General features: G+C 41.0%; 2 protein-coding genes across 7 annotated transcripts; both read left to right on the top strand.

Moving 5' to 3' along the window:
• The first annotated feature begins 71 nt into the window (after positions 1–71).
• On the top strand, positions 72–9,275 carry eif4enif1 (eukaryotic translation initiation factor 4E nuclear import factor 1). 3 transcript variants are annotated; one of them, XM_069536378.1, is made up of 20 exons: positions 261–563; positions 702–840; positions 1,134–1,277; positions 1,380–1,453; positions 1,993–2,120; positions 2,448–2,722; positions 2,996–3,194; positions 3,328–3,488; positions 4,089–4,227; positions 4,672–4,848; positions 5,100–5,371; positions 5,652–5,726; positions 5,922–6,099; positions 6,391–6,476; positions 6,634–6,767; positions 6,871–6,952; positions 7,094–7,214; positions 7,293–7,601; positions 7,724–7,894; positions 8,354–9,275. In XM_069536378.1, exons 3-20 carry the CDS (start codon positions 1,179–1,181, stop codon positions 8,539–8,541), a joined length of 2,868 nt encoding a protein of 955 aa, XP_069392479.1. In that variant the 5' UTR covers positions 261–563; positions 702–840; positions 1,134–1,178; the 3' UTR covers positions 8,542–9,275. The 3 variants fall into 3 exon arrangements, with proteins under 3 accessions (XP_019957145.1, XP_069392479.1, XP_019957146.1); XM_020101587.2 differs by having other exon boundaries at positions 422–563; positions 798–840; XM_020101586.2 differs by lacking the exon at positions 702–840 and having other exon boundaries at positions 72–563.
• Positions 9,276–10,463: 1,188 nt separating this feature from the next.
• Positions 10,464–23,949, top strand: patz1 (POZ/BTB and AT hook containing zinc finger 1). Of its 4 annotated transcripts, XM_020101620.2 has the most exons (6): positions 10,464–12,791; positions 14,496–14,559; positions 14,678–14,849; positions 15,916–16,074; positions 19,340–19,552; positions 19,949–23,949. In XM_020101620.2, exons 1-6 carry the CDS (start codon positions 11,551–11,553, stop codon positions 20,425–20,427), a joined length of 2,328 nt encoding a protein of 775 aa, XP_019957179.1. In that variant the 5' UTR covers positions 10,464–11,550; the 3' UTR covers positions 20,428–23,949. The 4 variants fall into 4 exon arrangements, with proteins under 4 accessions (XP_019957179.1, XP_069392506.1, XP_069392502.1 ...); XM_069536405.1 differs by lacking the exon at positions 19,340–19,552; XM_069536401.1 differs by lacking the exon at positions 15,916–16,074.
• The last annotated feature ends 748 nt before the right edge of the window (positions 23,950–24,697 follow it).

Below are 24,697 nucleotides of genomic sequence, written 5' to 3' on the forward strand. Positions count from 1 at the left end.
TAGCTGTCCCCAATAATGCCTGATGTTTGTTTTTGGATTGTATTAATTTATACCTCTATAAAGCAAGTGGGGGGGGTTTACACCGTGTTTAACGCTGCACACATGTTATATGCTACTAACATGTGCTATATATATGATGGTTCAAATTATAAAATGCGATACGACTGACGTATACCAGACTGTTGAACATTCTACAAAGGCGCAGCGGGCACAGTGTGATCTTTCCTAGGACCTTCTTAAAGCGGCGATCAGAGGAAAATTGGTGCTTCGACTTAGAAAACAGAGAAAGATCCGACTATTATTTGAGATTACACAGTCTCTGTGTGAATTAATTCGTTATTTGGACCCGTGTTATTGTTTTACGTTACCCTAGTACATATTGTGTTTACTATAATCTCTAAAACTACTCAGCCGGCGTTAGATTTGGTGCTTGCTGGGTGGGCATTATCCCCATTCCCCAGCTAGTTAGCTAGCTAGCTAAAGGTGCTAGGTTAGCTAGCTAGCTAGCTAACTATCGTGAGCTGACGCCGCTCGACCAGCCCCGCACACAACGTTCGAACCCAGTAAGTTGTCTCAAACCAACAGCTAGATGGTGTTTATTTTCAATCTTTTACCACTCATGAGGTGTCGAATTGACTGTGTCGCGAGCTAGAAAACCCTCCATCAGGCTAATTGTTGTCGCTTATTCTCCCAAAACTCAGTGGAGAGTTCATTCTTTTGGACAAAGATTGGTGAAGTGCTGTAGGTGTTATTGTCCTGGCTGAGGATGTATTTATTTCAAACGTATTCGTTCACAGACCAGGAACCAGAGGGAATCTGTTAATTAAAACCCAACGCCAGGTAATTTGTTGTAATTGACATTTCACGTCCCACGTTGGCGTCACTGGCTGTTGTCAATTAACTTGCTAATTGGCTAGCAGCGTTAGCTAAACCTTTCCCCATCAAAGTTAGCTCGTCCTCCGGTAAAGTGCATTGATGAGCTGATGACATTTTTGGCTCATGTTTGTATAGTTTTGTTTTTCCATCCAGTTTAGATCATTTGCTCCTTTCATCGATCATTTGATTAACATCTGCTGAAACAGGTATCAGGTCTAAAGACGAGCTTGATTAACTTTACTTTGTTTCCAACACAGACATTATTGGTATAGAAGCCGTTTGTTCTCTATCTGAAGTCAATCATGGAGAACGATGCTTGTGTTGAGCCGAAGACTGGCGATGCTGCTGTGGATGAAGTTGAGCAGCAACCGGCAGCCACGGCTCCACACAGATACACCAAGGTAACGAGATGAATGGAAAAAGACACAAGTTATGTGATAATATTCTGGCTGAATATAGATCTTCCCTATCACTACTTAATTTTTAAATTTTTTGCTGTTTAGGAGGAGCTTCTTGAAATAAAGGAACTGCCAATCTCCAATGAGAGGCCAGAATGTCTGTCTGAGAATTACGACAGGTAAGTATTTAGTCTTTCTAGTATTATAATATTTAAATATTCTGTGGTTAAAAACAGATAAAAGAAAATCTTTTTTTACTGTTTTGGTGCCACTTTGTTTTTTTTGTCTCAACCATAATTTGCTGGATCAAGCATTTGATTTGGTCCTAGCTAAGTTGGGGCTCAGCAGTGTGAGCATTTCAAAATACACGTGTCAACTGTAAAGCACTTTCAGGAGCACTTGCACAAATAACGCATGTTATAAAATTCAGCCCAAGCAGTGTTTAAACTGATAAAGGTTTTCAGGTGGACTGTGGCTGAACTCAACGCCAGCTGACCTGAGTACAAAAGCTGGTGGACCTGTGACATCCTGTGTCGACACAGACTGAATCGAGTTTTTGAAAATGTGTTGTCGTTGCGATATGAACATATCTCAAAAGACAGCATAGACATGGTGCTTTTTTGAATAATTTCCGGGATTCCATTGATATTTGTCTTGACAGTAAAGAGGTGAGAGTGTCTTTTTTTTAACTGAGGTTATTCAAATGGTCTTTTGATAGTGATGGTGTCTGGGACCCTGAGAAGTGGCATGCCTCACTGTATCCCACTTCAGAGCGCAGCTCTCCAGTGGAAGGATTTAAGAAGGACTATGTGGATGACAGAGTCACTCTGAAACGAAGAATCCCAGGTAGAGTACGGATGTAGATTTTAACCAACAAATGTTCTTCAGGTATTTGCATGGTTCACTGGAGATTTTGTTTTTAATCAATATGAGTCATGACGGTGAAAAACTAGGTGAACAGAGATTTCTAATGTAATGCTCATCACAGCCAAGTATACAGTGTCCTTGGATTAAGCAAATATTAAACAATTTTAATTTCGCAAGGGGATAAGAAAGTTATTTACGCTAAGATCTTTGATCTGTGATACTTGATGTGCCTGTTTTAGATCTGTGATACTTGATGTGCCTGTTTTAGAGTGTGTCAACACAAATTGTTGTCTTCATTGTATTCAGATCCTCGTGAGCGGCTAAAGGAGGATGATTTGGATGTGATACTGAGCCCACAGCGACGCAGCTTTGGAGGTGGATGTCAAGGCAATGCTGCGCCTGCACCCCACACTCGTCGCCCAATTAGCCCCCTGGAAAATAAGGAGAATGAAAGTCTACGTTTAGGAGGGGCACGCAGAATTGGTAGTGGACGCATAATTGCTGCCCGAGCATTTGAGAGAGAAGCCCGTGCGGAGAAAGAGAGGGAACGGGAGAGAGAATATAAGGATAAAAGATTCAGGGTTGGTGTTGATTGCCTTCTGTCCATCCATAATGAATTTCCCTCAGTGTTTAGATTGTGAGACATTCAGTGTAGTGATGTCACCATTTCTTTGTCACAAGTATTAGGTGTGCAAAATAGCCCCTCTTTTACCTTATAGTCAGTTTATCAAAATGTATTATAAAATTGGGTCATTTTACAGGATCACATTTTCTATGAATTTGCAAAAAACAGTTTAGAATTTTTCTGGTGAATAAGTAAAAATTTTATTTTTGTCTTATGCCATTTTTTGCAGAGAGATTTTGGTGACAAACGGGTCTTTAGTGAAAGGAGAAGGAATGACTCTTACGCAGAGGAGGAGCCTGAGTGGTTCTCTGGGGGTCCAACAAGCCAATCTGAGACAATTGAGCTCATTGGATTTGACGACAAAATCCTGGAAGATGATAAACGCAGGTCCAAGCGGTCAAGGAAGAGAACAGAGTCTCTGAAAGAAGGCATGTCAAGCATCCTCTAAAATTTTCCATATGAATTAAAGCAACATTATCAATTTTAGTCATTTGTATTTGTTCAGTTTTAATCAGTAAATTGCTGATATTACTTAAATAACCAGCTTATTAATGTGTGCAGTAGTGGAATGTAACGGTGGACAAGCGGAAGAGCAAGATGTGGGTTTGCAGTCAGCCGACCAGGAGGTTCCCCACCCGGATGTTCTGCCGGAGCAGTCAACCGGAGACTTTGACTTCAATGAATTCTTCAACCTTGAAAAGACCATGCCAGGACTGGCTTCTGTAAGTCCTGGTGCACTGTGTGGTTGTGGTTATTTTTCTTTTATTTTTCTCTCTCCTTTATGCTGTTTACTAAATGGTACAGGTTTTAAAGTGTAACTGTGCTCCACTTGTTAAGAACCTCTTGGAGGCCAGATTGTAATTGTACCACAGCCGTCAGTCCTTTTGAGACTTTTTTAACCAAACAGTAATTCTACATGATACTTTTTATATTTAATATTACCTCTGCTGCACTGGCTTGATCTCACTGAACTTGATCTGTGGTGGTGGGTGTTGTAACAGACTGGTGCACTCTAAATAAGTTTCATTGGACTTTTGCATGGGTATCAACATTCAGAAGTTATAGCTTATAGCTACATTAGACTTGTTACTAATTAGAGAACTTTCATAACCAGTTTGCAAATAAAATGGGGTTGTGCTGTTAAATCAACTCAATGCCAAGCAGCAGTGCATTCATTGACACTGCCCTCAATCGTCCAGCACATTTTGTGCTAAATCGATGCACTCTATACGTAAGTGTTATCTTTGTTCTTGCACCCTTCTGTTGCCTGTCTGCAGATTTTGTGTTTTGCACTCTCACAGATGCCTGTTTCTGTCTTCCAGATGATTGAGGACGTTTTGGGGGAGGGCCCTGTGTCAGCCAGCCGCTTCAGTCAGTGGTTCTCTAGTAACCTGAGCCCCTCAGGCAGCCAGTCAAGTAGTCTGAGGTCCACTCCTCACGAGGAGCTGGAAAAACTAGCAGGTAAATGATTTGGTTTCCTTGGCTTGCCCAACGTTTGGCTGAAAATTTTTAATGCAACGATTACTTAAAAGTAGACCAGAGTAAAATAAGCGGACTGTTCTTAAATTCAGGATTAATACATGAACAAAATAAATTCAACAGTAACAACAATAAATTAACAAATTGTCTAGAGAACAGTGTTTTAGGATTTCTCAGATTAAGTTATCCCGATGTTCCATGACCAGATTGACCGAAGTGCCTTGATTGTTTTGACATTGTCTTGTAAAGCAGAAATAAAGTACCCCATCGAATGAAACCGGTTTTGACTGAAAACTTGTTGTGATCACCTTAAATGCTATGTGACTGCTGATCTATTTAGTACTTCCCTTTGTTGTGTTCAAAATCCTAAAACAGACTCTTTAATTTTATTTTTTTTGTTGAAACCTTGATTTGTTTTACTTGAAGGGCTCGAACCACGCTGCACGTCCCAGAGCCAGGGCCCTGTCTCATACTTCACACCTATTCAATCATCAGAGTGCAGAGAGAAGGTGGACATCCTGGAGCTGCTGCACAAAGCCAAAATAGACCTGAAGCCTCTTCTGTCCACCCTGTCGGTCAACAAAGCTCGGCTACGGGAAAGCAGTGAGTTTCAGTTCACGAAAAGTTTGTTGAGTCATAGCAAAACACTTAAATAGGAATATACTGTGCACAAGATAATCTGCTTATGTATGCTTATGAAATACAGATACAAATTTGAGCATGGTATATTTTAATTGGAACATGTTATAACACAAACACGAAATAAGGAGGGACAGCTTTTGCCATGCATCTGTTTTGTTTGTTTTGTCCACTTTCGAACAGCTACATAATGCTCGATATTGGTCTGTCCCTAGCTAACTGTGGAGCGGTGCTCTCGCTGGAGGAGGTGGAGGGGGGGATGAAGGGAATGAAGCTGGGCTCAGAACCACAGGTGCGAAAGGTGCCGCCTCCGCAGAGAGGAAACGGCACGCCCTTCATGGCTGAGCATTTAGAGGAGGCTTTAACAGGAGGCCCCAGTGCCCGTCCACGCTCGCGTGACACAGACATGTCTGCCTTTAATAAACTAGTGAGCAGTATGAAGGCAAGTGGAACGTTGCCTACTCACCCCAAAACCAACTCAAACAATGTAAGTATTTCTATAAACATGTTTTTATTTCCACCTCAACTGTTTTTTTAGTTTTTAATGTTTAAATGAAAGCTGCAGTTGTCCCTTTTTGTGCAAGTCAGTTTCTGATTTGGCAAACTGGTTTTTAACATTTGTGATGACCATTTCAAGTGTCGTTGGATAGATGTACATTAAGGGAAATGATGGCGCATTCATCTGAAAGCACAACTGACTTGTATAAGGGAGACAAATTGACTTTGCATTTACTGACCAACCCTTTCTTTCTTCCTGTGCAATGCAGCAAACTTCAGACCCAGCTGTGGTGACGTTGTCTGAATCTCAGGTGCCTACTCAGCAGCAGAAAAACATATTCCAGGTGTGCATACCTACTGTCATGCAAATTACACTTGAACTACTACATATCTCTGGTTTGTGATCAGTTGCATCATGATGCAACATCAACCTGTTTTTTGTGCAGCAGTTTGCGTTTAATCTGAACTGGAGAAAATCTAGCTTGGACCAATAACATTAATGTGAATGTGGCTTTCTTGGGGAAATGTTTGTATTGTAGGAGCTTTTGGGCGGACCTATTCGTAGTGGCTCCCCTACGCTACTTGGTAATCTCTTGGGCAGTTCTGAGGGCCCAACATCCTCTGCCCGGCTACTGCACAAGGGCCCTTCCCCCCCTCTCTTTCCACAGAGGGCACCCTCACCTGACTACTTCAACAGTCGGTTACACCCTCCAGGAGGTAAGTTCTTTACAACGGTGACATGTTGCTGCACTTGTAAACCACACCATGCCATTAGAGTGCTTTGGTACATTGATTTTCTCTTGTAATCTTAACACTTCACCCACAAATCTTAAGAATAGTCAGAAATGAGCTCAAGCATCCAAAAGTTATTTTGATGCTTGTGGGAAGGGTTTGCCTTAGTCTATCAGTCAGTTTGTCAGAAAGCAGCTTCAATTTTAAACTCTGAACATGGAGAGCCTTTTAAAATGCTGCCACAACATCTGACATCTTTACTTCTTCTATCACAAGGTTTTGCTGTTGGTCCTCCGCCCATGCTGCCAGAACAGTATGATATACACAGGTCCATCAGCCCAGGAACTGCTGCACAGCAACAGGTTACTTTTAATATCTGGTCTCAGTAAACATGAATCAATAGCTTTTTTTAGAATTTCTGAAAAATCTCACACACCATGCTTGGTCACCACAATATGGTTTTGCTCTGAAGACCTCATCATTTGGGGATCTCTTCAACTGTGTGTATTTATTGTCCAGATGAGGGCGCTCTCAATGCCAGTGAATCAGGCCGACCTGGAAGCACTGGCGTTCCAACAGGACCTTGCTCTACATGCCCACCACTCGTTCCAGTCCAACTACAACAAGCCACAGGATAAGTCTTTTCGAAATCGGTTGGTTTTCAAGACATTAAGATACTACTCTATCTTGCATTTCATTTTGTGAAGCAAATAGCATTTGCTATTTAGAAATGGTTAATGTGCTTGTGTTCAACAGACAGCAGCGTGTAAATTGCTCTCCTGGTCCAGGCCCTCAGTCTGCAGGGAGAAACTCTCCTGGCAATGCTGTCACCAGCATGGTGAGTATAAATGTTATTCTCCCAGCTTGTTTTTTATTTTTCACCCCAGAGTTTCTTAAAGACCAACCAGTCTTTAAACTTTACACTAATTTGTTCATGAACTGGTATTGCTATCAGTGATTTTATTTTTCATTATTTCAGTTGTCTCCTTCATTTACACCCACATCTGTAATCCGCAAAATGTACGCGACAAAAGAAAAAAGCAGAGATGACCCAGTGAGTCGTTCAGACACGAAGGAGGATGGAGGAAACTCTCAAGATGGTATAGAACATTTATGGATTCTTAACTTCTTGATTTGAGTGCAAGACTAAAATTGAGATTTGGGTTATATGATTACAGAAAGCAGCTTCTCAAATCTATACCTGGAAGCAATGGATGGGAACGCAGCCCAGTCTGTGGGAGTAAAGGCCAGCTCACAGCCAAGCAAGGAGCAGGAACGCCTCAGGCCTGGTTCAGCTGGACGCCACACACCCACCATGGTACCGCCAGGACCGTCTTCATCTTTCCCTCGTCCCATCTACCCAGTGCCGCTGCTATCCCATGTACCCATGGTGCGTCCTCCTCCCCAGCTGCACCCTAATGTGGTTCAGCGAATGCTGGCACAGGGAATCCAGCCGCAGCAGCTTGGACCTGCTCTTGTGCAAGCAGGTAAGATTATGATCACTTATTTAATTTTCCTGTGTTTTCATCTTTAGTAAAACTTGTTCTTACTTACTTTATTGACTAAATAATTGATTTGATTCTGAGAACTAATAGTCTTGTTCTTACAGGTATATTTCCACCACACGTTGACCTGGCACAACTTCAAGGCCTCCCTCCTGCCCTGCTGGGACAACCGCTGTACCCTCTAAGTGCAGCAGGGCATCCACTTCTACCTCCTCGAGCCAGTACTCAGATGCAGTTAGCAGTAATGCAGCAGCAACTTCAGCAACAAAGACCAAGTGAGTTAAAGAGATGTCAAATATTACTGTTGATTATGTGTGGGTGATTGTGTCTGCATCAAGTTTCCTCAAAGGTTTCATTTTGTCTATAAATTTAAAGCTTAGGTTAAAAAGGAGGCTTTATGAGAGTGCATATTCACAAGATAATCTTGTATTAAACTGTATCAAGATGTTATTTTATAATCTGCAGAGAATGACACCTCATTATGTGTTGTGAGGTGTCATTCTCTGCTCAGGACGCCATTATTCCACTAATCTTTACATGTGAATGGTTGTTTGCTGCTACATAGGTGTTTAAAATCATGTATATAGATGATAGATAGATAGATTACTTTATTCATCCCCAAAGGGAAATTAGGTTATATTAGGTTATATATCATTTTTATTGGGAGAGAACTTGGATAGGTTTATTCTTAGCTTTTGGATTAAACTGTATTTACTTTTCTTCTCGTTTTGCAGTTCATCCAAGTGTCCAAGGCCCAATGTCACAGAGCCATGGCCCCCACCGGACAAACGGTTCCCAGCAACATGGAGGCAGCCCCCCTCTAGGCCTCGCCAAATGGTTTGGGACAGACGTGTTGGAACAGCCACTCCCCTCCATGCCGGCCAAGGTCATAAGTGTAGATGAATTGGAGTTCCGGCCATAAGAAAATAAACACTGAGCTGGATAGCAAATATTTTTTGTTTGTTTTGGGGCAGATCACGTTACCATTAAAAATGTGAATTTTTTATTTGAAAGACACAGAACTGGATAGTCTAACCATGCCCTGCTTTGGCTTCAACTTTGAAGTCACTGCTATTGAAGAGGAGATTGGTGGAGATGTTGTATTTCAGCTGAGTGATATTTTGTTTTGTATTAGATTATGCACAGTAAATAATGTATAGGCCTAATTGTACAGACCATGGGAAAGAATGTTATGCTCCCTGTATATAGGTATGGTGGTTTCTTTATGTGGGTGTGGGGAAGGTGAAACTATCCTGAAGTTCTACTGAAAACTGTGAGAACAGTCACCAAGAGTTGGTAGCATTCCTGTCTTGTCCACCTTTATCTCCCCCCTTTCCATGCACTGAGAGAGGGCCACTGCTAGTGAGGAACATTGAGGGTAACTTAAGTGTACACTCTCACTTTACTATGTGGTATGGCTCATGGCCCTTCTTTGTAAGACTGACTAGCAGGAGCATTTCAAGAAATGTAGGGGGATGGTTGTGCCTTTTTTTTCCCCCCCTCCCTTTCTCTTTAAATGTATCCTCCCATCCATAATGTCACTATCTGGGACAGCATTGCTCACTCTGTCAGTTTTTGGAGGGTGTTTGGGATGCAGTTAATGTGCTAAAAGCACAAATAGAATTAATAAATAAAAACTTCAGTGAAACAGTTTAATTGTTATTGAAATGGGTATTGTATGACTTTTGTGCAGCTGACTATCTCCAGTGGTTGCTTTACTAGGCACACAAAACAATCACAAAAAACACAAGAGCTCTGCTTTACTGCAATGATTTGTATTAGATTGAAGTTTTTTCTTATGTTATGTCTGATTTGCATACAAGGGGAGCACAATATTGGACATACCCATTTAACCTAATGCTGTCCGGTTCAATAACAATATGAACAAAATGATAACCTGGCTCAATTACAACAGTGGTGTCAAACGGTCCATGTAGAAGTTGCAGATGTTGAATGCTGAGCTGCTCTTGTAGATGCATTAGGTTGTATTTGGTTGTATTGTCCAGCTTCACCCACTTAAATTGGAATTGAGTTGAAGTCTGAATTGTATTTTTACAGTGTCGGCTGTTTACGCCTAACGTACTGAAGATTGACTTCCAGGTATTTTTAAATCTCATCAAAACCCTTTGTACATTTATAGTATATAACGTACAGTATGTAAGGATGTAAAGCCCTGTTATATGGTCATTATTTTTAAATGGCTGGGCCATTATATCTGCACATATTCCATTGCATTGATGAGTATGTGAGCTAAGACCATGGTGCAGTAATGTTGAAGTCATTAAGAAATATTGTCCACTATCCATAAATATATTGATATATTGGTTTCAGTTCTTAAATAACCACATAATGGATTCATATAGTTTTCAATTAAAAAAACAGTTAAAAAAAAAAAATTCCTCAATATAATCAACAAACTTCAACTGTTCATTATTTGCTGATATTGTTAAAAAGGTGTTAACTGTTTAAGATTCTCCACTAGGTAGGGGTTGAACTATTAAGGTTTCTTATAGGGCACAATTTACAATGGTTTAAAACCTTTAATTGCTTTATAAATGTTAAATATTTCCCCACTCTTGCTTTACAGATTAGTTATAAGCCACTTATATGAACAACTTTGGGGTTGCCAGGTTGTGGAAAATTCAGTAGGGAGCCACCACTATTGGGCAGTTTCGCTACTGCAGCAGGATGTAGCCAAAAACGCCTGAAACACAAAACACAACTGCTGACATGCTAGTGACCAACTATTGAAGAAAGACAAATTATAATGCAAAAACCTTGCATCCCAGAAGCTGATTATAAAAAAACCATTAGAAACAATTGATCAACATTAAGTTAGCCATTAATTTCAGCTTTAATAACCCTTTATAAATGGTGTCTTAACCAAATGTTTCTTAAGGGAAAAAGACAAAATAAAATATGTAAAAGTTCAGTCCTAAATCAAAACTGAAAACAATGCAAAATGTCTGTGGTACATTGTGTTTGTATTACAGTGAGTGAGAGCTGACCTGAGGCTGCAGAACAGTGTGATGTAGTACATGTATGATGTAGTACATGTGGAATCAGTGGGTTTACAGTGTGATGTAGTACATGTATGATCAGTGGGTTTACAGACAGTGTGATGTAGTACATGTATGATCAGTGGGTTTACAGTGTGGTGTAGTACATGTATGATCAGTGGGTTTACAGACAGTGTGATGTAGTACATGTATGATCAGTGGGTTTACAGACAGTGTGGTGTAGTACATGTATGATCAGTGGGTTTACAGACAGTGTGGTGTAGTACATGTATGATCAGTGGGTTTACAGACAGTGTGGTGTAGTACATGTGGAATTAGTGGGTTTACAGTGTATGATGTAGTACATGTATGATCAGTGGGTTTACAGACAGTGTGATGTAGTACATGTATGATCAGTGGGTTTACAGACAGTGTGATGTAGTACATGTATGATGTAGTACATGTGTGATGGTTTACAGTCAGCTCTCAGAGAGGAGGGGGTTGGATCGTGGTTGGTGGGGGAGGGGTTTTACACACAGACAGGAAGAGACCTGCGTGTTCACATTCTACCATAAACACCAAACACCCCGGCGCTGCTGCTGCTCTTCTCCTCCGAGCGACTGTTGTGACGAGAGAACCGATATAAACACACATCACAGCATGAAACCCCATCAGACACATTTCTCACAAAACCAGAGCGACCCCCACCCCTCAAAAAACCAGGGTCAAAGTTCACAGGAAGCTGGGGGGCTGCCATTTTTCGCTGCTGCTACAGCTAACGTCTAACGCTAGATGCTAAACCGACGCGGAGGTGCGGTGGATTTTTTGGATTTTGTAGCTCGCTGCAATCAACCGATCCCGGTCGCCACACGCAATCCGCTACTCCTCCGGCCGTTGTCGCGAACAGACCGCCGCCATTGGATGAATTCGGCATGGAGAAAGTAGCGGAGCCGTCTTGGACTTCTTCGTACACCTACCAGGTGAGCAAGCACAGCGCGGAGATGCTACACAACCTCAACGTTCAGAGGAAAGATGGAGGCAGGTTCTGCGATGTGGTGCTGCGCGTCGGCGAGGAGAGCTTCCCTGCCCACAAGGCTGTGCTGGCCGCCTGCAGCGAGTACTTCGAGTCGGTGTTCGACCGCCAGACGGAAGGCGAAGGCGACGCCAAGGAGCTGGAGATGCACACGATCAGCCCGAAAGTTTTCAAAGACATCCTGGACTTCGCGTACACCTCCAGGATCGTAGTGCGGCTGGAGTGTTTCCCGGAGCTGATGACAGCTGCCAAGTTCCTGCTGATGAGGTCGGTGATCGAGATCTGTCAGGAGGTCATCAAACAGTCCAACATCCAGATCCTCGTCCCGACCTCTCGGGGGGGAGACGCCAGCCTCTTCCAGGCCACGGCCGCCGCGGAGCTGGGTTATCCGGCGGCTCAGGAGGGGCTCTTAAACGGAACAGGACTGCTGGTGAACGGTCAGAGCTTTGCTAACAATATGCAAATGTCCATGGAAGCGAGCGAGGACGCAGCCGCCGCCGTGTTGCTGGAAGGCGGCGGAGAGTCGTCGGTGCCGATGCTGGAGCCTGTCGACGGACTGTCCGTGTCCCCGAGCGCAGAACTAACGGGGAACACGCTTCACCAGGACGGCGGCGACTCCCCGGGGTCAAAGAGGAGCAGGGGGCGACCAAAGAAAGCTGGTGGTGTCGTGGAGGCGCTTCACTTCAACCACAGCACCCAGAAAGACAACGGACTGTTTCCGTGCGGGACCTGCGGGAAAGCTTTCACCGAGGCTTCCCGCTTGAAGAACCACGAAGCCCAACACGGAGCCTCCAGCGCACACAGCGTCGGCCTGTCATCAGCGGGCGGCTTGTCGTTAATGTCCCACCCGGGTCTGGTGGAGAACGGCTTGCAGTTACCCGGCGGGCTGGCGATGGACAACCCACGCAAGCGGGAGAGGACCAGGCGGCACGTCGGCTGTGACATTTGCGGGAAAGTTTTCCGCGACGTGTATCACCTGAACCGACACAAGCTCTCCCACTCCGGGGAGAAGCCGTACGCGTGCCACGTGTGCGGGCTCCGGTTCAAACGCAAGGACAGGATGTCTTACCATGTGCGATCCCATGACGGATCTGTCGGGAAACCATACGTGTGCCAAAGCTGCGGTAAAGGCTTCTCAAGGTGAGCTGAGCTTTCATCCAGCATGTCTTTGTGTTTGGTTTGTGGATCTGTGTTGAAAAGATGATGAGTTTTTGAGAAACCATGTATTCTTGTGAGTTGACAACAATCAAACCCTGAGGTATATGGCCTTTTTCAAAATGTTCAATAATTTTACACCCAAATCTCACTGTGACAGTGGTTGGAGAAGATAACAAGACAGGGATGTCACAGCTTCATAACTGCAGAACACACATAGTGACTGTCATCATTGTAATTCAGCCTGACTCCCACATATACACACCAGCTCCCCAGCTCTGTTTCCCAGGCTCAGTGTTTCCCAGGCTCAGTGTTTCTCAGGCCCAGCTACAAACTCAATGTCACCACCTGCTGCACTGGAGGTTTATGCACAGGAGGATAATGCATTAAATTAAGCAGTCACACAGGTTTGAAAGACACAAGAGAGAGACATCACTGTATTAGTGGTGGAGACGTTCACACCGGTGGTAGCTCATCAGCAGGTGTGATACATTCAAGTATCAGGGTTGCTCCAAAGTGTATATACTCGATTCTTTATGACTTCATGTGAATGTCTCCTAAGCACAAATGAAGGTTTCTTACTGCAGCAGTAAGACTGTACAATCATCTGTGCTCCCAGAAGACCACATGCACCTTAAATATAATTCTGCACTTTAACCCGGGTTCACTTTTTTACTGTGCAATATTCATTTCTGTCTATGAAATTCAATGACTAATGTGCAATCCATTTCAATGTATGTATGTTCACACTGCACATATTCTGTCAACACTGTATATATTAGTTTTTACTCTATTTATATTTTCTTATATCTCCTTACATTATAAGTACTTATACTGGTGTTTATTCCTGACTGCCCTCTGGCTGCTGTGACATTGCAAATGCTTCCCTCTCTCGGACTAATAAAAATGATCTTATCTTATCTAACATAATTTGCCCTTTTCAAAAACTTTTTGATTTCTATTAATTTGTTCTAGTTTCGGGGTTTATATGTTTGTTTTTTTACAGGAGACATTTTGACATGTTATAACAGGGGACACCTCTTTGTATATAATGGAGTTAACCACTGCAAACAGAACAGTCATTGTTGATGTTATCAGGAACATCTGGACCTTTCCTGCTGTGACAAGTCAAAATGTCTGTTAAGAAGAAGGACCGACTGTCTTTAATAGAGCATTTGAACAGATGGGAAGAGCCAGCCTCAATGTGATTAGTTACATCTGTGCTTAAGTTCAAAATATCTGCTCTGGAATAGGCCCATTATATTTATACTTGTTTAGAATGGAGGACCTCGAGACATGGTTTGTCTTTCCTTCACAGGAAGAGAATGTTCTTTTATTTACAAATGTTATTAAAAACACTTCTGCTAAGTTATTACCTACAGTGATGTAGCTATTTGTGATCTGCATCTTGAGCAGGCATCAGTCTGCCGCACTGTCGTGGCATCAATCTAATGAAGGTCTAGCTCTAAAATGTGGCAAATATGTCTCACTTCAAGTGAGACAGTGTGCAGGAGTGTTTTCATTTGTCACGTAATAGACATGGAAAGGGTTTTTTGGTTTTGAAAAAAGACACCACACACATTAAATATGTTAAGTACAGCTCCTACCACAAATCATTAGCTGTGTGAAAATGAATATATTAGAAATTCATAGTCTCATCTGGTTCTTATTACCTTTTTCTTCTCCCAGACCCGACCACCTGAACGGACATATCAAACAAGTTCACACAACAGAGAGACCCCACAAGTGCCAGGTAACACATGGAATCCACATAATGGAGTTATTATATATAATAAAACCCTGCAGCTAATGACTGTTATTAAACCACCATATGTAAGAAAGACATTAACGTGTCAATATCTGTATTACAGATTTGTAATGCCTCTTTTGCTACGAGAGATCGCCTCCGTTCACATCTCGCATGTCATGAGGACAAAATCCCCTGCAAAGTTTGTGGCAAGTTCCTGCGCGCTGCCTACATGACGGACCACCTAAAGAAACACAGTGAAGGAACACATAACTACTGTGGCATCTGCAACAAAGGTAATCCTGAAAAACGTCCACATACCACACGTCTGCAAAGTTCACCGAGACAACTCTGCCCCATGTCAAATGACGAATGACATGTATTCAGATGTTGCTGTCTGTGTTCTGCTGAGCAGTGTTTTTATACTAATCGGAAAATGATGAGGGATGACATTACAGTTGGACTACTGTAGTTATTAGAGTGTTTGGAAAATCTGCTGATTTTTATCAACAATGTGAAATTGCAGGATGTCCTGTAATCTTGTTGTGTTTGTCTGTTTTCTCTCAAGAGAAAAGCAGTGTGTTCTTAAAAGTCACTATTCAAGTTGACGTTCATGTTGAATGTTGTATGGCTTCCATATGGTAATGCAGGGTGCACGGCTGCACGCCAGCCAAATATGTATCAGATTCAAATTGTTGTACAATTTGAGAAAGAGGCAGCGATCACTGCTGTCACGATAGAGCTGTAATGTTTAAACCTCAAAGGATGACAACCTGGTATCGTGCCTTTTGTGTGTTTGGTAGTCTGACTGAATTCTGGGTCCTATTTCATCTTCTCCACACCAGTCATTTGTTCCCTCCCTTGTACTACAATGTTGTAATACTATTGTCTGAGCATTACCTCACAGACAGGATTGGAATTGAACAGCATGTTGTTGAATCAAAGTCAGTTTCATTATTTTACAAGATTCATTACTCTGTTGGTTTTGCTGAATGACTAGAGAAAGTTGGGTACCTGTAGGTGCATTGACAGGTAATCAGAAGTATTGTGATTAGCTCAATAAGAACATCTCTTTTACTGATTGCATCACACTTGTGTGTCTGTAGCTGTAGCTGCTAATGTTCTTCTGGTTGATGAAGTGGCACCCAAGCAAGTTTTTGATATAATTAGGTTGTTTGCTTGATGGAGGACTTTTGCCTTATGCTGTTTGGTTGTGATTAAGGAAAGGATTCTGGTTTTCGCCCCCTTTGATCATGTTGAGGGTTGACGAGGAATATCCCTCCTTGTTTACATGACGGCCCTCGTAGCCAAGGCTTTGTGTGTGTCATACGACTGCCTTGTTCTTTGTTCTTCTGGTCCCAGGTTTCTCCACTGCGTCCTACCTTAAGGTGCACATAAAGACACACCATGGCTCTCCACTGCCCCCCTCAGCCACAATTCACAACTTCCCTGAGCCAAGGGGGGGACTGCAGATGCACAACGGCACCCCTTACCACATGGGACACCAGTGCTCAGTGGAAGGCAAGCAGCCGCCCGCCCCATCCCAAATTTTCATGTTTCTGGCTTTCATGTGCGCTGCTGCTTTTTGGAGAAACATGCTGCCGCATCTGTGTGTATGTTTAAAACACAAGCATACATTCACCGCACTGCCAAGCTTTTCCCTCAAACATTTACCACTGTGCATTTTCAGCAGTCAGGGTCTTTTGCTTAGAGGGAGCAGTGTATACATAACTTCACTGTGGTAATCAGGTGGAAGGCAAACAATTTTTCCTTGTCCTCATTCTAAGGCTCAATTAGGACGTTGCCGTTATTATTTTCTAGCTATTACACCATTTTTATGCCCATGATTAGGGAAGTAGACTAGACTGTGGTGTACTAGCTCTTCATTAATCCTTCAGCAAATCAAAAAAAAAAAAAGTCCTCTCTAAATTTCAAGTAGTTACTATTTAGATTCATACCACTGATTTACTAATTTAGGTTGCATCAAAACTTAAGAAATGCCATTGCTGGTACAGATTTTAGTGCCAGTTTGTAGGAAACATCTACAGCCCTGTGTAAACCCTGAAGGCACTGCAGCACCACACGGTAATTATCAAAGCTATCTTCCAAAAATTACAGTTTTTGGTGCTTAACAGATATGTTTTAAAATTGTAAAGTTTACTAAAATCTGCACACAAGGAGACAGCTGTTTCAGGTTACGTAACATTCATACAGGAATTAAGGCAAGTGGCAGATAGTCCTGACCTTGCTGATTTTTTTACATGTTTAGTCAGATTTTATTTGCATAGTGTAAAATATCTTCTCCATAGTATCTCCCTTACTCATTATATTAACGCTTACAGTGGGGGGACACTTTACATTAGAACTAAGCTAAGCTTGACCTCATGGTGCAACCAGCTGCAGGAAGAGTGCTGGAACCATTGGAAGTTCACAGTAGTTTCACTGACTCATGTCAAAGGTGAGGATTGCAGAAATGGCTAGAGGAAACCCCTGTAGATTACAACTCGTAGTGCAGCTTTTCCTATAGAATTTGAGAGTATAGCAGTATGCTGTATTTGCCATAGAATTTAGCAATTAAGCACAAAGACATTTCTAGACTTGTATTCTTACTCATTATAACATAAGAATATGTAGCATACTTTGCTTTTGTATGTGCCTGTCTGTCTTGCATGGCCCTGGCAGCATATTAACAGTGTCTGTACCTGCTTCTGCAGTTGTTCAGCAATGCACAGTGTTGCATGATCGTCCTAATGTGCGCTCCATTTGCCCTGGATTCATTGAAACCTTTGTAGTTGTGCAATTTTGTGGGAGAACCAGTAGCATAGAGACAGTGCACACAATCAAAGCGAGCCACAACTGGCAAAAATAACCAATCTTTTTTTTTTTGATTTGTACTTACTTACTTTTTCCAAAATAAAAATGTGTCCATTAGTCAATTTGCATAGCATAATAGATGGTAGCCATAATAATTATAGATTTCTGTACATTCTGAAGCAGATACATAGATTTTAGTTTGAGAAATGAGGAAATAAAGGTGTGTAAAATAGGCTGTTTCTTTGAAAGGTAACAGAGATTGTATTTGTAAATTATTGTGCGGGGAACCAGTAGATGGCAGGATTTGTTTCACTATGTGCTGAGTTACAAATCTCTGTTTTGCTGTTATATCTTTTGTGAGATCAAGTTTTGGCATCAGTCATGAAGTGAAATCAGCATGTCAGGATCACTTTCTCTAACTATAGATGGTATGTCCTGGGGAAAGCATGTACAGAGAAAATAAAATTGGCCCTAAAGGTGCTCCTTGAGGGACACCATACTGGACAGGACCAAAAGATGTCATGTGGTCATTAGAACCTGTGTTTAATAGGTATGATGAATTTTAAAGCTGTACCAGATATATGTTTGGTACTCGTAGCCACCTGTGTAATAAACTGATTTTATTATCACCAACATTCAATTTTCTCGCCATGTTCATCCATATTAAAGTCTGTAAAGACATTAAGCGTAGCAAGATCACATATTCTCACAGCTCAAAAAAGTATATATAACAAATATCTAAAAAGCCTAATATGTTTTTTTCAATTTGGTCAAGTGCACCGTATGCATGAAAACTAAGGGAACCCTGATGGCCAATGTGTTTAGATTTGCCATTTAAACATAAAATGGGATCTTTTTATTGCATAAAATATTTGCACATATAAGAGTGTTAAATATCAATGATAGGCTGTAAACCATTACGTTAGCTTTCAACCGTTTAAAATGATCACTTAGCGTGTATGTCCTACGGGCAGATTTGTTTTCAGATTGTTCTATGCTTGATGCACGTCTTTTGTTGGTTTTGATGATTTCTCTCCAATTAATCTCTTCTGCTACAGTGTGTCAGTAAATTAACAAACCTCTTGTATAAAAGGTACACAAAGGTTTGCTGTCATCCAGCAGATTTCAGCTAAGCCACAAGAAGAAAAAGCAGAAACTATCATTTCCCCTTGGAAATAGCCAGATATGTGTACTGTCACTATATTTACTGATTTTTTTCACTGTAGTCTTAATTTAATGTCACAGATAAGTTGTTTGTGAAAAATACTTTGTTAGTCACAGTATGGGCTTTTTTTTCACTGTGTTATTATGACCTGTTTGAACAGGATGCACAAGTTAATATAACTATACTCACTTAATTCAATTTTTATCTTCTGATTAACTTTTTAATTCAACTCCAAAATGATCTTGACTGCACATTTACAAATTTGTCCATTTAGAAACTACACTTGCTGTCACCATGGTAACCAAATTTTCTTTATTATTGGTCCATCTGGATGGGATTTGCACTTAACGGCTTTGTGAGTTTGCCAGTGAGTCAACATTGTGCATTTTTTTATTACTTGGGATTAGCAAGTCCAATTGTCCACTGTAAAAGCCTGCACTCAAATGGCAGTTCTGTAAATGAATATGACTAAACATAGCTTGTTAGTCGAATAGATGGACTCATAGCCACTGTATTTTTCACAAACATCAACAGTTTTTTTTATTAATTATTCCAAAAATCACTTATGAGGATTTAGCAAAAGCTGACAGGGTAAGGAGGAAAATCATTCATGTGTCCCTGACAGCTTCCGTGATGGGCTTCACTCAGCATGGATTCATTCATGCGAGTAAACCTGTCCTGCACACTGTGTTTACCGACTGCATTTCAAATAGTGATGAAATGAAGGTAATTCTGTCCATATGGTTTCCGCCGGCCTGTTATGTCTGTCCCTCCCCCTTCCTTTCTCCCTGGCCGGGTGTCGTGTAGACCTGTGCGCCAGTCGCCAGCTGCTTCTCACCTCGTCTGAGGCAGAGGGTCGCTTTCATGGGCTCTCTGGACACCCAGTTCTTCCACAGCCTGGCCCTCCAGCCTTGGGCCTGCAGCCTGAGCTGCTCATGGGGAAGCCAGGTGGGACTCCATATTTCTGGGAGTGTCGCTCTGGCGGGGTGCCTGGCTTCCCCGTCCATGGGCCTGTTACAGGTCAGTAAAGTCCAGCAGGAGGGTGGGTTGGGGGCATGGTGCTAGCATTGCCCAATGGTTGGAAGAGCAAAGTACTATTCTCAGTGGACACTGTGCAAATGGACTGAGCTAGATGATAGTACGGTTCAATCCTGTAGCCACGTTTTTGAAGGAAATGTCTTTCTTCAGTTTTTCTGAATTGTGTAAAATCAATCATTCACCTTGTTTCAATTGTGGTTATTGTCGTCTTGTTTAGGTTTGAGATTTTTGCAGGTGCCAGCCAGCTACTGGAATAACGTTGTATATGACAAAACCTGTTAAATAATAGTTTATCCTCATTTATCTTTCTCTTCCTTCCCTTTTTACCTCTCCTCCTTCTTCACTCCCCTCTTCCTACCCATGTGGCATTTACCTCAGACGGACAGGAGAATGCTGAGAAATGTCCTCATCTGGAATCAGAAGAATCAGATCCTTCATTCGGAGAATTGCCCAACAGTGATGAACTGAAATCTCCACACAAACCCGACGGGCCGGAGCTCGAGATGCCATCCTTATCCTGCAACGGAGCTTCTGCAGGGGCGTTGGGTTCCCCAGAGGGATCCAAAGCCAAGACGGACCCTGAGAAGAAGTTTACCTGCGGGATCTGCGGTCAGGCCTTCCGCACAAAGTCCTACCTCAACAAGCACCAGCACAGAGTTCACAAAGCCCAGAAGGCCCAGGGAGTTTCAGGGTCTGGCTTAAGTGAGCTGACCCCGTCCCTGTCCTCTCCTTTCTCCCCCCAACAAAACATGTCCTTGCTCGAGTCCTTTGGCTTTCAGATTGTCCAGTCTGCTTTCGCCTCGTCACTGGTGGATGCTGAGGCAGGTCAAAGTGGACTCGACTTTGGAGGCAAGTGACAAGTTTGCTGGAGATATAATAAAGCTTCGCACTTGTTGGACGAAGCCAGGTTGCCCACAGAAGATGCTCCGTATTTGGGAATAACTTTGCCTCAAGACTACTTTTTCTGTTTGTCGCGTTGCTTAATGTGTATCCAATATTTTTGTCAGAGACTGCCATACAATTCCTACTTTTTCTACTTTTTCAGAGTATGAAAAGTGAACGGCGTGTACATTTTCTTTGTAAAGAAACGACATGAAGGTTTATTTCGTTTATCTGACATGAATCTGTTGAAGTAATGTTTGGTATGCTCTCAGTTGTTTTTGGCTTGTGTGTTAATCTTAGCTGCACATATGTTCCTGACATGGAATTAATTATTTACGGCATTCTGAAAATTATGATTTTCTTTTTTAAATGTCGGCCTGCTCTGATGTACTTGGTAAATCAACCCTTGGCCATTACAACAGTTTTGAATCTTTCATATAAACAGACGTCTTTACCTCATAGCAACAGGAGGACTGAGTTCTGTATTTATGTCAGATTTAGTTTTTATTAAGACCAGGGATTTAAATTGGCCTCAATTTTGATAGCAGGTTTTGCTGCAAATCTGTTAATTTCAGACAATTTACCATGTTCTAACAGGCACACGGCATATTTCATTACACATTTATTATGAGCAACAACTTTGTACAAAAAGAGTGGGTTTAAAGGTGGCTGAGTAGCACTGAGAGTTGTCAAGGACCTTTAGGAATCATTATTGACAGGATTGTAGCTGACAACAGACAGTTCAGAAGCACTTTTAAAACAAGTATCATAAAAACACAAAACACATTTGGCTCCTTTGGCAAATAAATATCACCCATAAAAATAGTAATTAAGCTACCTCAGAAGATATTAACACCACAGTGCTTTGTTGTTTATGTGTGTTAATCATAGCTTAATCAAGTTTAATTCTGTTTACTTTATTGGATTTCTAGAATAACAAGTCAAAAATGAAAACAGCCATCAAAGCCCCATCAGCTCCAAATCTTCCTAATTTAGTCAGTACTTAGAAGGACCGGTTTTGTCATTATTTTAGCAAAAAGCCTCAGAGGTTTGTCATATTTGTGAATCTTGAGCAGAGTTGGTACACTGAGGAGACGTTTTACGAAATGTGCTACTGGCAGCTCATTTGGGTGTAAAAAGCCCTATATTATTTTTTGATCTGATCATTGGTTAAAAAAAAAAAGAATAATTCACATGAAAAATTGCAAACCTGAGGAGAGGAAAGCCATTTATTATTGTGATTTATACTGTGTCCAGGAATGTTTTTTTTTTTTCTAATAATGATAATCATGTCGGGTAAATTTTGATTTAATATCGGTCTTGAAACATGCCTTGAGCTTGTTGGGACCCCCACAACCCCCACAACAATGACGAAGGTTTCCGAGTATTGTTTGTTAGTTTTTACATCAGTTATGTACATTAAAACAGGGACCAAGGTCAGGTATATTTTCAGTCTATTTTTTGAGAAATGTAAATTATATTTTATTAACTTATTCATGCCTGTGCTTTTTTTTGTGTACAGTTTTTTTTAAATTGTCAAACAAAAATCTTGTGATTTGCTCATTTTGATAATTTTTCACTGTAGATTATGTTAAATGGAGTGATGTGCGTGTCTTTGTGTGCGTGTTGTGCAGCAGTTTAGAGGAGGGATTGACACCCTGATCCACCAGCTACTGCACCGACCAAACTTAATGCAACTTTTACAGAGTCAAGTAACTAAGCTCATGTTCTTTCTCCAGTGTTTATTCATCTTCTGCACGTCTTGTAGTGATCAACCCCCCTCTGTCAGTGATCTGTCAGTCGCTTGCTCTGTTGTGTAGATGACACGACTTGTGTTTGCACTAATGTCCGCTCAGTTAAGGCACAAGCGATCCACCTTGTTGTCATTAATTCAAACTGTTGAATCCAAGAAATTCCTGTGATGTCTAAAATGAACCATCTTTACTTTTTAAATAACCCAATATGACATTTGTGATTGAATGCAAAGGTCTTTTCAGTTTAATCTGGCTTAAATGAGGTTTAGGTATGTAACTGATCATTATTTTTATGATCATTTATCCTGCAGACTATTTTTGAATCATATATGTCCATTGAGACTTTCAATTGACTTTGTTTGTCTGATCAACAGTCCAAACACAGATGCAAACTCACTGCAGAAGCTCTAGAAACTATTAACCTCTTAACAAATCACTGTAGTTGTGTATTAGTTTTTCAGTTGATCGACCAATTGATTTAATGGATTAATTTAAAAGAATAATCATTTTCAGACATCTCTTCACTCTGAAACGTAGAACTACAGTAGGTCGAAGTAACACAGTTGCAAAGTAAACAATATGAGATTTCATTATTGGGTATCATGAGGACCTCACATACAAAACACTTTAAAGATGATATTTTGATATCTCATGTTCAATGTTTATTTTTGTTGTGTAAATTCCAACAGTGAATGGGCAAGCTGTGTGTGTGTGTGTGTGTGTGTGTGATTGTAAGAAGAGCGTGTGTACATGTGCCATCTATGCGTGTTTGTCTGTTTCCTGCTTCTGTTTAATTATTATATGTAGGTCAATTTGTCTGTTGAATTCAGTACATTCCTATATTATTTATGTTTTTATCATGATTGTAACAAGTGTATATACCATTCATATACACCATCTATAGATATATATAAATATATGAACCAACCAATATGATCGATGTTTGTCAGTGGTGGTCCTGTACATATATATAGTTTTTTTTTCTTGTCTGTTATATGGAGGGGTGTTAAGTTATGGCCATTTCGACTGAAAAGAAACTGCATGTGCCTGGCATGCGAGCTGAGCTGGGGACTGAATGTCGATCACTGGTTGGTGGCAGTAATGGTTTCACTGGTCACTCTGCTGTCACGCTGCTCTGGTAGCGCTCACACTGCCAGCCGCAAGACTCACGTCTTTTGTTTTCCTCTGCTTTTGTTTTGATCCACTCTGCACTAAGGTATTTACAACTTAAACGTTAATAAGGGTTGTGTTGTGATTATTTGTTTGAAATCATGTGGACGATGCCGTCAGGAAGGAATTTCTTCACAGGGATGTATGATTTGTTTCACTATAGGTTGGTACTTCAGAGTTAAAAAAGATCTTTTCATTGATTATTTAGACCTAAATGGTTTTTGCTTTCTGCTTTTGGTCTGTTGCAAAGTGCCTTCCAAATACTGATTGTGCACAGCAGTGGATTAAAAAAGATCCTCTTTTCTAAAGGTTGAAAATTGTACAGAGTGACTTGCATTGACACTTTTGTATAAAAACGCTCACAAAATGTACAATATGTTACCTTGGTATTTTATCATCATACGCAACAAGATTGCTCTTTAAACATGTGAGCTACATGTGTCTTTGGACATGTTTCAATTTAAGCATACTTTTCTATAGATATTTGTTTTTGTACTCTGTTATCGAGTCTCATCTCTCTTGTTGGTACAGAGATGTGGGCATCAAATAAATTGCAATTGAAAAAGCTTCTAATATTTGTGTTGTATTTTTTCGGATGGATATTGACACATCCTGTTTATACATTAGACAGTGGTTTATACTTCAAACTAACATTCACACCAATGTAAGTTTCCAAAACATAAGATATTGTTGTAAACAGAACAAGCACCAGACTGTTGAACCAGAGTTTTTTTTACTTTGCCAACTGACACAAAATAAGTTTTGAATTATATTACTGATGGTTCAAATTAACTCATTTTGAAAATGACAAAATTCTCACATCACGTCACTGAAACACTGGCGTCCCAGATGATGTATCTGCACATACATTTGTCATGTGATCCATTATTGTTCAAATGGGCTGGTTGTACTTTTCCTTAAATATCTAAAATGAATTGATTAACATAATTAAATATAAAAATGGTACATATTTAATTTGACATTGAATGTGAGGAACAAAACATGATGGGGACGAGGCCGCTCAAGTTCACCACACAGATGCCTCCAATAATTTCACTAAAACTTTATTCAGCTGGTGTGTCTTTTGTAAACAAACAATATAGACCGTGTCCACACACAAAAAACACGTCGGCAAACTATCATCTGGTAGTATACTGTGCACGGATCACATCTAATACTGCTTGAATGAGTGAATGAACCAACTACCTTAGAACTGACCTTTTTCTGTATTTGGTGTAGTTTTGTGTCTATGGGATTAAATAAAATAACCGTGGTTGTGTATGGCATCCAGTAATCAAGAAAACTGAAAACTTCAGTGGAA

This window comes from Paralichthys olivaceus, chromosome 2 (genome assembly GCF_024713975.1).
Source record: "Paralichthys olivaceus isolate ysfri-2021 chromosome 2, ASM2471397v2, whole genome shotgun sequence".
Lineage (NCBI taxonomy): Eukaryota > Metazoa > Chordata > Actinopteri > Pleuronectiformes > Paralichthyidae > Paralichthys > Paralichthys olivaceus.

Coding starts and splice junctions, on each gene's coding strand:
- patz1 (XM_020101620.2), top strand. CDS start 11,551: ATGGAGAAAGTAGCGGAGCCGTCTTGGACTTCTTCGTACACCTACCAG. Junction 12,792..14,495: donor TGCGGTAAAGGCTTCTCAAG/GTGAGCTGAGCT, acceptor TTCTTCTCCCAG/ACCCGACCACCTGAACGGAC. Junction 16,075..19,339: donor ACACCAGTGCTCAGTGGAAG/GCAAGCAGCCGC, acceptor GGTGTCGTGTAG/ACCTGTGCGCCAGTCGCCAG.
- eif4enif1 (XM_020101586.2), top strand. CDS start 1,179: ATGGAGAACGATGCTTGTGTTGAGCCGAAGACTGGCGATGCTGCTGTG. Junction 2,121..2,447: donor TCTGAAACGAAGAATCCCAG/GTAGAGTACGGA, acceptor CATTGTATTCAG/ATCCTCGTGAGCGGCTAAAG. Junction 6,477..6,633: donor GAACTGCTGCACAGCAACAG/GTTACTTTTAAT, acceptor TTTATTGTCCAG/ATGAGGGCGCTCTCAATGCC.